The sequence below is a fragment of the Mucor velutinosus genome, assembly GCF_035048745.1.
Source record: "Mucor velutinosus strain NIH1002 chromosome Unknown tig00001563, whole genome shotgun sequence".
Classification (NCBI taxonomy): domain Eukaryota; kingdom Fungi; phylum Mucoromycota; class Mucoromycetes; order Mucorales; family Mucoraceae; genus Mucor; species Mucor velutinosus.
In genome coordinates, this window is record NW_027041904.1 from 1,712,058 (window position 1) to 1,724,909 (window position 12,852).

General features: G+C 42.2%; 5 protein-coding genes across 5 annotated transcripts; 3 read left to right on the top strand and 2 right to left on the bottom strand.

Annotated features, from left to right (window-relative positions):
• On the top strand, positions 1-1,685 carry ATC70_009173 (uncharacterized protein; the record flags this gene model as incomplete). Its single annotated transcript, XM_064828410.1, has 7 exons — positions 1-104; positions 162-265; positions 324-510; positions 574-1,111; positions 1,173-1,352; positions 1,412-1,433; positions 1,492-1,685. 7 exons carry the CDS (start codon positions 1-3, stop codon positions 1,683-1,685), a joined length of 1,329 nt encoding a protein of 442 aa, XP_064685612.1.
• Positions 1,686-4,235: 2,550 nt separating this feature from the next.
• ATC70_009174 (uncharacterized protein) lies at positions 4,236-5,357 on the top strand (the record flags this gene model as incomplete). The annotated part of the gene is made up of 2 exons (XM_064828411.1): positions 4,236-4,705; positions 4,766-5,357. The coding sequence occupies 2 exons, from the start codon at positions 4,236-4,238 to the stop codon at positions 5,355-5,357; spliced, it is 1,062 nt and encodes a 353-aa protein (XP_064685613.1).
• A 33-nt stretch (positions 5,358-5,390) lies between these two features.
• ATC70_009175 (uncharacterized protein) lies at positions 5,391-7,065 on the bottom strand (the record flags this gene model as incomplete). Its single annotated transcript, XM_064828412.1, has 3 exons — positions 5,391-6,691; positions 6,754-6,831; positions 6,891-7,065. 3 exons carry the CDS (start codon positions 7,063-7,065, stop codon positions 5,391-5,393), a joined length of 1,554 nt encoding a protein of 517 aa, XP_064685614.1.
• A 414-nt stretch (positions 7,066-7,479) lies between these two features.
• CDC73 (accessory factor associated with RNA polymerase II) lies at positions 7,480-8,916 on the top strand (the record flags this gene model as incomplete). Its single annotated transcript, XM_064828413.1, has 7 exons — positions 7,480-7,628; positions 7,693-7,723; positions 7,788-8,015; positions 8,067-8,149; positions 8,201-8,221; positions 8,287-8,368; positions 8,431-8,916. 7 exons carry the CDS (start codon positions 7,480-7,482, stop codon positions 8,914-8,916), a joined length of 1,080 nt encoding a protein of 359 aa, XP_064685615.1.
• Positions 8,917-9,895: 979 nt separating this feature from the next.
• Positions 9,896-12,275, bottom strand: OCA6 (protein-tyrosine-phosphatase; the record flags this gene model as incomplete). The annotated part of the gene is made up of 4 exons (XM_064828414.1): positions 9,896-11,503; positions 11,555-11,960; positions 12,031-12,151; positions 12,224-12,275. The coding sequence occupies 4 exons, from the start codon at positions 12,273-12,275 to the stop codon at positions 9,896-9,898; spliced, it is 2,187 nt and encodes a 728-aa protein (XP_064685616.1).
• Positions 12,276-12,852: the final 577 nt, after the last annotated feature.

Below are 12,852 nucleotides of genomic sequence, written 5' to 3' on the forward strand. Positions count from 1 at the left end.
ATGGCTGGCACAGACTCAGTTGACTTGAGAGATAGGAGTGGTTGGATAAGAGCTCGTTATTCCCGTTTGGGTGTTGCATGTGTGGTAGCACTCACTCTATTCACGTAAGAGAGACTCCTCTTCATTCATGTTGCAACTCTGACTATTTTGCATGCTGCTAGTGACATGTTGGTCTATGGCGTGGTCATTCCTTGTCTGCCTATCCTTGTCATTGATAGATTGGAAGGCGATTCTACAATGGTTGGGTTCTTGTTTGGCTGTTATGGTATGCAATTGTTTGATTCATCAAATGACTAAGTCGGTGTTAATGTTATTTGTTTTAGCATTTGGTCTATTATTGGCAACTCCTGTATTTGCCATTTTGTCAGACCGCTATCAAAATAGAAGATATCCCATGATGGGCGGCATGTTGGGTTTGGTGATTTCTACATTAGCATTCGCCATGGCAGATACATATGCATTGTTGGTATTGGCTCGTGTGGCTCAAGGGGTAGCGGGTGGTGCTTCATGGTAAGTCGTTGGTTGCCCCCCCCCGGGTGAATCAAAGGATCCATTCTAAAGATGGCATTTTAGGACCATTGGCCTTGGTTTGCTGGCAGATGTATTTCCAACAAAGAAATTGGGCGCTGTCATGGGCACAGTCTTAACAGCACACACAGTTGGATTTGCATTGGGCCCTGGTATTGGAGGAGCTTTGTATGAATACGGAGGCATGGAAGCACCCTTCTTCTTTTGCGCTGGATTTGCTGTACTCAACTTTTTAGCTATCCTCTGGTTAGCGGAACCCAAGCACAACCACATTGAAGAGACACAGGATCATGTTTCGCGAGCACAAGAAGAGATTGATGAGACAACGCCCTTGGTGAACAGCTGCAATAGAGCAACAGACAAGAAGCCATTGACCATGATTGATCTCTTGAAGAACTGGCGAATCTTGTCATGCGTTTTGTGTGTTACAGTCAGTGCATCTGTTTTCGCTGGTATTGAGCCTGCGTTACCTATTCATTTGCAGCAAACATTCAGTGCGTCTGCATCTACTATTGGTTTGATCTTTGTCGCCATGGTTGTCCCTGCTTTTCTCGCTCCTTTGATCGGCCATCTCTCGGACAAGGTAACGATGTGAGAAGCACTTGAACGACATGCGCGTATACTCAACATTTCTGTTTGTGTAGATGGGTAGACAAGTGATCTCAGCCACTGGTATGATTATGATGGCCGTTGCTTCACCATTAGTGGCACTCCATTATACCTCCATCTATTGGATCATACCTCCTCTTATGGTGTTTGGTCTCTCTAGTCCCGTTACATTGACTCCTGTTTTACCTGAGATGGGTGAAACTGTGAACGAGATGGTAAGACTTGAATACTTTAAGGCATACGCAATATGCTGATCTAATTTTTATTGTTATAGGGCGGTGCAGCATATGCTCAAGGTAGCTTTTGATTAACAAACAAACAAACAAAATGCGTGTGCTAATATAAATTAAATAGTTTACGCATTATACAATATGGCTTATTCCATTGGTATGTTTATTGGTCCTGTAGTTGCTGGTTTGATCATGTCTGCTGCTGGTTTCGAGACATTGATGATTGTATTTGGAGCATCGCTCATTATTTGTAGTCCCATCATGATGAATTGGGGTGCTGTATATAGAAAAACAGCAGCATTCTTTCATCGCAATTAAGCCATTTTTATTAGTTTCTTGCTTGTCGTTCAGTTCACCGTTAATAAATTAATCAAACAAGCATATGTTTGTAAATATAACACTAGCCGATCTATCTCACTACGCTCGATGTCGGCGTCGCCCTATGAGCTCTCGCTAAAGACATATTAAATCAGACATAATAAAAATCTGGTATAAAAGTACATTTTAAACAATGACTATATTAGGGATGAAACTTGCTTTAAAAGAAGTACAAATCAATATTTTTATGCAGCATTTACGTTATACTGTATTATTATAAGACTTCTGGTTCCCTACATCCTCCGTCCGAGTCGCATTTTCTGGCGGCAAAACTGTGATACCATTCGCGGATGCTGCTCTTGAGATGGCAACACAGAGCTGGCCATGCGTAAACACAGAACTTTTATGAGATCTACAGCGACTTTTTTGAGGGGTTATCATTGCAAAAAAATACCTGCATAATGAAAAACTCCCAATAAAACCAAATATAAAAGGATTCAAGCTAATCGATTGTTCTTTGAAATTCACGATCCCCATTTAATCAGCATCGCAATCATCATTATCATCAACAGAAAGGTATTTAGGTCAGCCAGCAGCAGTGCCACCCGCTAAAATTAATTGAAACTCAGTTTATTTTTTCTGTTCAAGATTGGACAGATACCGTCTTTTTTCGACTTTTTTAATCTGTTTTGCTATATCCGACTATATAAACTGTGATGATCACCCTACGCTTCCTAATACATTCTTGAAGTACTTTTCAAAGCGCTTCCAATGGTGCTAACTGTAATAAGTGTTTTAACTGAAATTATTGAGCAATTTAATAAAATTTGAAAAGAGGATTTTAGCGAAAATAGCCATATTTTGCATATGAAGACCTCATAAAAGTGGTTTCAGAGGTTGCTTTGGATCGAGAGAAACATTTTGATTTGATATATACCATAGTAAAAGTCTTCATTTTCAAGGTGAAAAATGCGATCGTCTGATTTTCGATGAAAACCATGAGGTATCCCTCATGCTTTTTGGTCGATTTTTGACCATGTTTTTTGGGTTTTCAAAAAAGTTGAGCAAAGGTGTCACGAAGTTACTACTACTCAAGTACAATTGTTTGGCGTTATCCCGGTGGCTCAGAAAGGTCTACATGTCAAGGTATGAAGGCTTGAAAGCTGTCAAATGTGGTTATGTTTTGTTATATAGCTTTTATTTACACGGCATGAACCATGTTTTGGTAGCTGAGATCCTCTGGAAGAGCAGTTCTGCAGCCTGTGTAACTTCTGTTTTGAACAGGAGGCAAACTGCTTTTGGTAAAGCTAATTCATGCATATTTTGATACATTATGTTGTTGGTAAGCTTATTAAAAATGAAAGTGAGAAGCCGAATTTACTGCTTAGATACTGTGGTTTTGCATATTTGGTTTGCCATAATCAAGCCCTCGTATAGATCAATGCTATTAAATGCTGGATTGAATACTTAGTTGTCATACGTTTGCACCTTTGCTTCGCTATGGTTAACCCCCCCATAAATCAATGTTATAAAGTGTTGAATTACGCGCGTAATGCTCTTCCTCCAAACTCCTCTCCCCATTGCCGGCTTCGCCGGTGGGGTTATTCACCTTTGCCCGGCTCTCAATGCTACAAAATTTGGAAAGGATATGGTTTGCTTGTCTACTTTTTTTTTCATAGTTTTCCAGTATATATATATCAGTGATACACAGTTGCTGTTCAACATACCATGTCAGCACGTAGAACATAGTAAATATCCAACAGGTGCACTGTGAACATTTAAAGAAAATAGCAGCAGTAGCTTCATGCGTCTTTTGGCACCTGTACATGACGCATTAACAGGCAAGCGATGTCCATGCTAGCCGCTCAAGTACGAAAATGCAGGTATTTCTGATTAATTTTGCCATATACTTTTTGCAAGCCTCATAAAACTTCACTAAGCTCGAGATGCTCCAATATTGTAATCTACATCATAAGAGATACAAGCGATCAGTTAATCTATTACAGAATACTCGCCTCGATGGTGCATCAAATCCGATTTATTAGACAATCTTCAAGTACTTGCAACTGTAGTATAACTGATTCGTGATTGACGAAATCAGGCTGTAAGCAAGCTTTCCATGTCAAAGTTCGACTGAGTATGAACGACATCTCAACAGCCTTTGTACTCTGTTACACCACCATGATCCAGCTATTGCTTTGAAAGTGCCAAATAAAAGGATTCTCTTGGCAGGAATAGTATGTATTATGATTCAATGGTTTTTACCGCGGTATATTGAAAACATGGATTAGCAAAAGGCCAGTGAAAACAAGTTCTCAAATTGGAGTTATCAGACACACACATACACACCAAAATGCACACAAACCACACAAACCACACAAACAAAACAAAAAAAAATGGTTTTACATCTTGTTTGTTTCTTATCCCAGTAATAGTGTCTTGTTCTTTTTTACTTTTGTTTCGAAACTGACCATGTCGTACAGGAAACATCAAAGAAAGCTAATGTTGCGGTTATGTATGCTGATAGCTTTCGTCTTGTTCATCACACTCATGGTGCTGCTGTTTCTCACTTCATTGTACAAGACGATACCTGCCAACATCCCGTACTTTACCAACATTCCATATTATCGAAACAAATGGCAGTACACACCCCCATCCCAGCTGTCTCAACGAAACCCTCATCTGAAGGCAGCTTACATTGCATTTGCACATGGCGACAAAGAGTCACTCAGTGATCTGCGACAGACAATGCGCACCATAGAAGACGTGTTTAACAAGCATCACAACTACCCATATGTTATCTTTACGGATGACAATTTATCCACTGAATACAAGGAACTGGTAGCTTCCATCACTCAGGGAGATGTCCAATTTGAAAAAGTAACTCAGTATGAATACGGCTATAGTAATACCACAGATCAATTCAGAGCACTGCTCGCAAGAAACTACCTGAAAGATACAGAGGGCAACACCGAAGAGTTCCGGTTCAAGTCGAGATTAATGGCTGGCACCATTTTCAAGTAAGTAGCGAGTGATCGTTTATGCAACGAGGTGGCCAATTTCTGACAGCACTCCTATAGCCACGCTGTATTTGACCAACTGGATTACTTTTGGAGGTTCGAGCCAGGCACCGAGTACATGTGCCCAATAGACTTTGATCCTTTTCAGTACATGCTGGACAACCACAAGGAAATATCGTACTCAATGGCAACCTACGAAAAGCAGGAGACAATACCTTCACTTTTTAACGCGGTAACCAAGTTCAAGAAGCAACACACAAAGTGGCATCCATCAATTGACGTTGAAGACGAGAGTTTGATGTCTCTCATGACAAACGATGATGGACAGTACAATCGATGTTATTTCTGGAACAACTTTCAAATCGCAACAACACGGTTTTTCAAGAGCGAAGCGTATCAAACATTCTTTGATTTCATAGATAAAGAAGAGGGCATATTTTATGAAAGATGGGGGGATCCAGTGATACAATCATTAGCAGCTGCTTTGTTTCTCAATCGAAATCAAGTGCACTTTTGGGAGGATGTTGGGTATCGCTATAGATACCTGTATAATCACTGCCCAAGTGATAGAGCCATATGGGAAAAATGCTCATGTAGACCAGAACAGAGCTTTGATCAAGACGGTCTTAGTTGTTTATCCCTTTTCCAATAAAATAGATGGGTGTATTTACATATGTATAACAAATTACATGGCGTCTTTGAACTTCCATGCATTCTTGTCAAGTAGTTCTTGATCCAGCATACGTTTCTTGTCAATCTCAACGGACACTAAAGCGTATACTCTTTGCACGGGATCCAAATCGTGCACAGTGTCTTTGTTTTTTATGCAGTTGGTGCCAAAATCCCAGTCGTCGCCAGTGGAGAAATGGGTGAAATTGAGGTATTCGAGACCATCTTTGGCATGCTTGTTTCTGTACAGACCTCCATTCAACCAAAGAGGCTTTCCTTCCGCATCAAGGTGGATCTGATTACCACAGATGTACTCGGGCGAACCATCAGCAGCACCACGGCCATAGCTGCCAATAACACCAGCGTACGACTTGACAAACGCGTAGGGTGTTTGAGTCACTTCAAAGCCTACCCAATACGTCTCTTTGTCACCGTGAACGTGCTTGTAAACCACTTCATCACGTTCGGTCACACCATTCATTTTGCAAACAGATAACAGGCCCAACAATGCTTTTCTTTTATCCATCACCACGACGCCAGACTCTTGCTCATGAGAAGAAAGGCCTCTAAACCAGCGAGACTTGGGCACAAACGAGCTCATGGAAGGCAGAAAGGATCGCATCCAATCAGGGCCCTTTGTCCAGTTGGGAAACAAGGTACGATCATAGTAAAACAAACTGCCAGTCATCATGTAGCCTTCATCCTCAAACAGCATGCCAGGATCTTGGAAGAAGAAGACATCTGCATCCATCATGATTATTTCAGAGAACCTGCTCGCCAACATGGCAAATGGTTTCATGGCCCAGCCGCCAAACTTGGTATAATAATCGTCCACATAGTCGTCCAGCTTCATCAGTGTCAGATTGTCAAATTCACTGGTCAGATAGTGTCGTTTGGCGATATCCAAATCGTTTTCTCGGATGAAAAACACTTCAATCGGGAGGTCATTGTGATACACTTCTCGAATCGCTCGGATAGTCGATGCTGCAAACTTGAATTGATTGTTGCCTACACACAGCACAATGCCTTTGCCGCTGGTGTGGTTGTTGATGTGAAATACATTGTCCCAATAGGGATAGATCCAAGGATAAAGCGCATTTTCCAGTCTTTTAAAGAAAGTCCAGGACGGATCATGTTGCACATCTTGAAAGGGGTCTTTGGCTAGTATCTTGTCAAAATGCAGAAACAGTGCTTTAAATAGTCTTTCAGCTGCTGTGATGGTGGCAAAGTTGGGAGGAAGATGAGCCTCGGGAATCAAGGCTAACTGAGAGAATACCGTTTCTCCTGCAGCGGATTTGAAGAATGCCAGATCTTGTTCTAAATGACATGCAAATCATGAATACAAATAGCATATTTGGGGTTGAGTAAGATCTGTGTACCTGTCCATTGCAATGGCGGGTGGGTAACAGCAATGTCGTATTTACTAGATAGCTCCTCCACTCTTGACAGGTTTAGCACTGATATCAAACTTTAGTATATGAAGGGCCTAATTTGTTGGATGTCTTTTGTATCCTACCGGATTCCTGTACTTGCAGTTTGTAAAGCTCGCCATTCGAGATAAAAGAAGCTGCATCAAATGTATTTACTGATTTGGCAGGCGCTCTATCAAACTGCCATGTAAACAACATGATTACAGTCATCAAACTCACAGCCAAGATTGGCCATCGAAACGCTTTGATATGAGAGAACATTGGAGGGAAGAAAGTAAAAAGGACGCTGCATCATGAACTGGAGTCTTGCAATCTTTTTATATACCAAAGCCATACGAAAATGGAGTTGCTATCTGCGCTTATAATTTGAAACCTACATGTATGAGTTCAAGCTAGTGGTTCATATAGTAAGATGATCCTACAAAGACACACGTACTCACTCGTTTGCAATACACTTGTCTAAACTGAATTTGGATGTGGAAATGATCAGATCAACACTAGGTTGCTGACAGAAAGTTGCTAGATCAGTGCCTGAAGCTACACGAACAAGAGTGTGTATAGGTTCATCTGAACGCTAAAAGTTTTTCCTTCTCCTCTTCTTTCTCTCTCTCTCACACACACATACATTTACTGCAGAATCACCCGACACAATCATATTAAACTGATACATTTGGAATGACAGGCAATCAAGAAGTTTTCACAGGATATGCAGGATTAGAACCCTTTGTTTTAAAGGATGAAAAGACGCACTTGCAAGTCTACAAGTTTGAACCAAGGCCTTTAGACGCCGATGAAGTAGAGATTCAGGTTGCTGCATGTGGCATGTAAGTCTTTGATTGACTCTAGTCATCCCGTGCTTGAACACTCAACATTTCTATGGCTGTATAGCTGTGGATCAGATGTGCACCAATTAACAAATGTGAGTCTAGTAGCATGGACTACCTTGGCATGTGGTGATTGACGCTTATCAATCGTGTGTATAGGGCTGGAAACGCGCAAACTATCCCTTGATTGCGGGTCATGAATTCATTGGCAAGGTAACTGCTGTTGGAGACCAAGTAAGCAACATTCAATTGGGACAGAGAGTCGGCGTCAGTCCTGTATGTCGATCCTGTGGAGACTGCATCCAATGTAATAGCTCTCATTCGCAATTGTGTCCAAACAAAGTGACAACATATAATGGAAAATACAAGGGAATCTCTACATTTGGTGTAAGTGACATTTAACGATGCTAGAACGCTCTGCTTATGCCTAAAACTTAGGGTTATGCTGATAAGGTCAGAGTGCAAGCTGCTTGGGCCATCCCAATTCCTGATAACATCAGCGATGCAGAAGGTGCTCCATTGTAAGTGTGTTTTATCTTCGTTTAGCAGACATTTTTAACACAAATATACAGGCTGTGTGCTGGTATTACTACGTGAGTGAAAAAAAAATAATGACATCCAGCAAGTAATGGCATCTTATACTATTGTAACATGTTAGCTACCTTCCATTCAAGCATCAAAGCATTGGCCCTGAGACCTCAGTGGGTGTCATTGGTATTGGAGGATTAGGACACTTGGCAGTGAGTACATGAGCGCGGTATACAAGCAAGACCATGTGCCTGATTTGAGTAAATATGACCAGATTCAGTGGGCAAAAGCCAAGAAATGCCCCAAGATTCTCGCCATCTCTACATCAACTAGCAAACGGGAAGATGCTACTAAACTCGGTGCTACTGATTTTTTAGTTTTGGACAAGGATGGCAATTTTGAGGAACAGTATGCCAGAAGTGTCGATGTGCTTTTGGTCTGTGGATCAGGTAAATCAACCAACTGGGGCAAATTGAGCGAGCTTATCAAGACCCGCGGTAAAATGATACTTATTGACGTTCCTGATGAGCCTATCCTCTTACCTGCTGCTGCTCTTGTCTATCAGCATATCAGTTTGATTGGTACATTTGTCGGTAGTAATGATGATTTGAAAGAGATGCTTGAATTCGCTAGCCAAACAGGCGTGCGTCCATGGATTCAAACAGTCGAAAATACTTTGGAAGGCGTGAATGGTGGTATCAAAGACTTGATCAATGGCAAAGCTCATTACCGCATCGTTATCAACGGAGAAGGTCGATAAATCCCCCCTTTTTTTGAATTAAATCGCATCATTTTACAGAGGGTTCAATTGAAGATCTACAGGGCCATTATTCCTTTGGGAATCATAAGAGTCCATTCTGTTGCTCATTGCCTTGTGTTGTCTCGTGTTTTCTCTCAACGGATATGATTCTATGTTATGTTTTTTTTGTGATGCAGTGCTGACTCTGAGTATTTGGTAAATGAGAGCTGGTTCTTTTCGAGAAAATGGGCGATGTATGGCTCATTGCAGATCGCATTGTTGGGCCATGCTTCAGTATAAAGGTTGTTCTTACTTGCTCTGCGTAAGCTATAGCAGCATGACTATAACCGAGCGGCGGACGCAGGTTACTGTGATATTTTATATCAAGATAAATGTATGAAAACGATTTAAAATAACGGACAAGTTATAGACTTGGTATGAATGGGATCCTCGTCGATCATCTTTTGAATGTCGAGCCGGTTACTATTCAGCACAAAGGCAGGGGCGAAGGTGGTATTTCAAAGAGCCAAGCAAAAAATCGTCGTCTTCAGGATCCTAAGGCAAGACATGGACTTTCCTCAGAGTAAGCGAAAAATTCACCATATGCTCGACAAACCGGCAACGCATATCAATTGCTCCATCACTGCAGCTCTTGAAACCATCCAGATCAGTTGAATATCCAGCCATTCCAAAGAACTCATTGTATTTGTATGCACAACTGGCCATGATTACCTTGTTAAAAGCCGTATTTGCGAAAAGAGAGTGTGCTTCATTCAATCCAACGCTTCAGATGAAAGCAAGTGATAAAATGGATGTCTGAAACTCGTAACAAAATGATGTTTTTCGCTTACTTTTATTAGGCGGATAGTAACCAAACACTCTGATTTATAGTGGCAGGAAACCCTCAAAATGCAGTGATGAAAATGCATTTTGATTTATTAATTTATGACAAAGAAAACTTGATATGTTTCTTTCAAAAATTGTATGTATCTAATAGTATTTACTTCTTGGGTGCGGCATCAGCCTTGGAGGCCATGTTGGCAGCCTTACCGTCAGGAATACGGATAAAGTGAGCAGGCTGAGAATCGGTAGCAGGAGCATCGAGAATAAAGTAACCCTTGCGCTCAAATTGAATGATATCACCCTTCTTCAAGTTCTTGGTGTTGCCATCAGCAATAGCAGGGAACTTGAACTCACTGACAGGAGTAACCAGATCCTTGACCTCATCACCCTCCTCGACCTTCTTCTTGGTGATCAAGTAATCGTAGTCAAACAAGAGGATATTAGTGGCATCTTCATCCTTGGTCAACCAAGTCAACTTCTTCTTGGTCTTCTTGAAATCACCAGCAAGATGAAGCTCCAAATCAATGCTAGTAACCTCGCCTTGAGCATCCTTGACAATCTTGCGGACAAAGACATTTCCCCAGTCCATCAAGGTAACCTCCTCACCTTCTTCGAGAGTCTTGGCATCCTCTTGATCCAAGTAGATTTGAGGACCGTAGTGAGTCTTCTTGTTACCGAGCTCGGCGTTCTTCTTGTGAAGAGGAAGTTCCTTGACCTCAGCGGTGGCACCAGAGACATTGCAGACAACAACACCCTCCTTGAGCACAGCGACGTATCTGGGAGCAATAGGATCAATGATCTTTCTGTTCAAAGCCCAGAGTTTGTCCCATTCCAAGAGCAGAGTGTTTTGAGAGGCACCTTGCATCAAGATGTATTGCTTCAAGGCTTCAATGGTCAAACCACGACGACGGATACCACGGACAGTAGGGAAACGAGGATCGTCCCAGCCACTGACATGGCCTTGATCAACAAACCATTGAAGCTTTCTCTTGGAGAGAAGAGTATATACAAAGTTCATTCTACTGAAATCCCAAATAGTGACCTTGCGAAGACCAAGAGCTTCAATCATCCAGTCGTATTGGACATTACGGTCACGGTATTCGTTGGTTCTCAAAGCATGAGAGACACCTTCAATGGAATCGACAATGGGGCAGGCGAAATCATAGGTAGGGTAGACCTTCCACTTGTCACCAGTGTAGTGATGAGGAGTCAAGTTACAACGATAGATGACGGGATCACGCATGGTACCGTTAGGACTGGCATAGTCAATCTTGGCACGCAAACAGTTCTTCAAACCTTCCTCAGAACCCTTGGCCATCTCAGCGAAACGACGCAAGTTCTCCTCAATAGAGTTGTCGCGACACTTGGAGGGAACACGGGCGGTACGTTGCTCACGCATGGTAGCTTGGTCGGTATCATCACAGTAAGCCTTACCTTCCTTGATCATCTTGAGAGCGAGTTCGTACATTTGATCAAAGAAATCAGAGGTGTGAGAGACAATGTTAGAGGGAACACCGATCAAAGCAAGATCCTCCTTGATGGATTCCTCGAATTCAGTCTTCTCCTTGCTGGGGTTGGTATCGTCGAAACGAATGATCAGCTTGCCCTTGTAGGTATCGGCAAAGTATTGGTTCATAAGAGCAGCCTTGGCGTGTCCAATGTGAAGATAACCCGAGGGCTCAGGAGGGAAACGAGTGCAAACCTTGCCCATCTCGGCCTCAGTTAAACCAATTTCGAATTTACCTTGATCAGCAGCCTTGGGACCCTGTATATAATGTTAAATCACTGCACTCTCATCCAAACACACTACACTTACTTTGGAAGCCTTGTCTTGCTTCTGAACAGCTGTCAAAGCATACTCGGCAGCTTCAAGAGAGGCAACATACTCGTACCAACGAACAAGATAAGCGCCGAGGTTCTCAGGCTTCGTCTTGACAATACGAGCAAAGACAGGGGAGGATCTCAAAGTACCCCAGATGACCAAATCAGCAATGGTAACTTGATAACCGACAATGTAAGAACGGAGGGTCAAGTACTTGTTGAGTTCCTTGTAAGTGGCATCAAGGGACTTGAAGTCAGAGGTAGCCAATTTGGTTTCAGCAAAATCCAACCATTGATCAATCAAGGTAGAGCTGATGGGATCTTGAGGGTTGTAGAGACCAGCCTCAGGGTTGAGTCTGGCTAAAAGTCTAGCGATGGCGTTGGTGGTTTCATAGGTTTCACTACGGAGATTGACATGTCAGAATACAAGTGAACATGTTGTTATGGACTGATTGACTGATACAAACATACCCGTTGTAAGAAACAGAAGCGGCAGGCTTGGAGGCACCGTCAAGGTTCTTTGCATCACGGAATTCAACTTGAACAGCATCCTTCTTAACAGCGTTGATTTGAGCAGCAACGGCGAGCACACCTAGGTACACATTTGCCGCATGGATCAGATGTCATGGTTCCCACGTTTGATTGCCTCGCAATGGACACTTACCGTAGCTGAAGGGCGATGCTTTAGAAGCAACAACAAGTTTAATGGCACTCATGATAATGTGAATGGAATGAAAACAGGATACTGGTGTTTTTTCCTGAAGAAGCTTTTTATCAAAATGTTGAAAAAAAAGTGACTTTACTTGACTCACCGTTAGAGCAAGTTCCCGGAACCCTTTGAGCATTTTACGGTGGAGCAACAACTTTGACATCACACGATGTATCCCAGATGAATCATTTTGTATATGTCTTGAGGCGCAGAAGATGAAGCATCGTGTGATTTTTGTCGATTCACCATGTCCAGATGGCTAAATGTTTGAAGGATATAACATGCTCGGATCCAGATAATCATTTTGCCGTCGATCACAGCAAATGTGATGTGTTGCCCTGATACTACAGCTCGGTAAAGGGAGCTGACTTGAGATTGAATGTCAACAATTGGTAGAGTTTACACCACACGAAATGCCTTTTTGAATAGGCTAGCACGACGATCCCTTTGGTGGGCTTTACACCTGGATGTCCTGTGGATATACTGCACCCATTTGATGTGCGATTTGAGGTGGCTCTACCAGATTGTCGTCAAGCAGAGCCTGCTCTGACCTTTGGCTTGCTGTTGCATGTCACTGCGAGTAG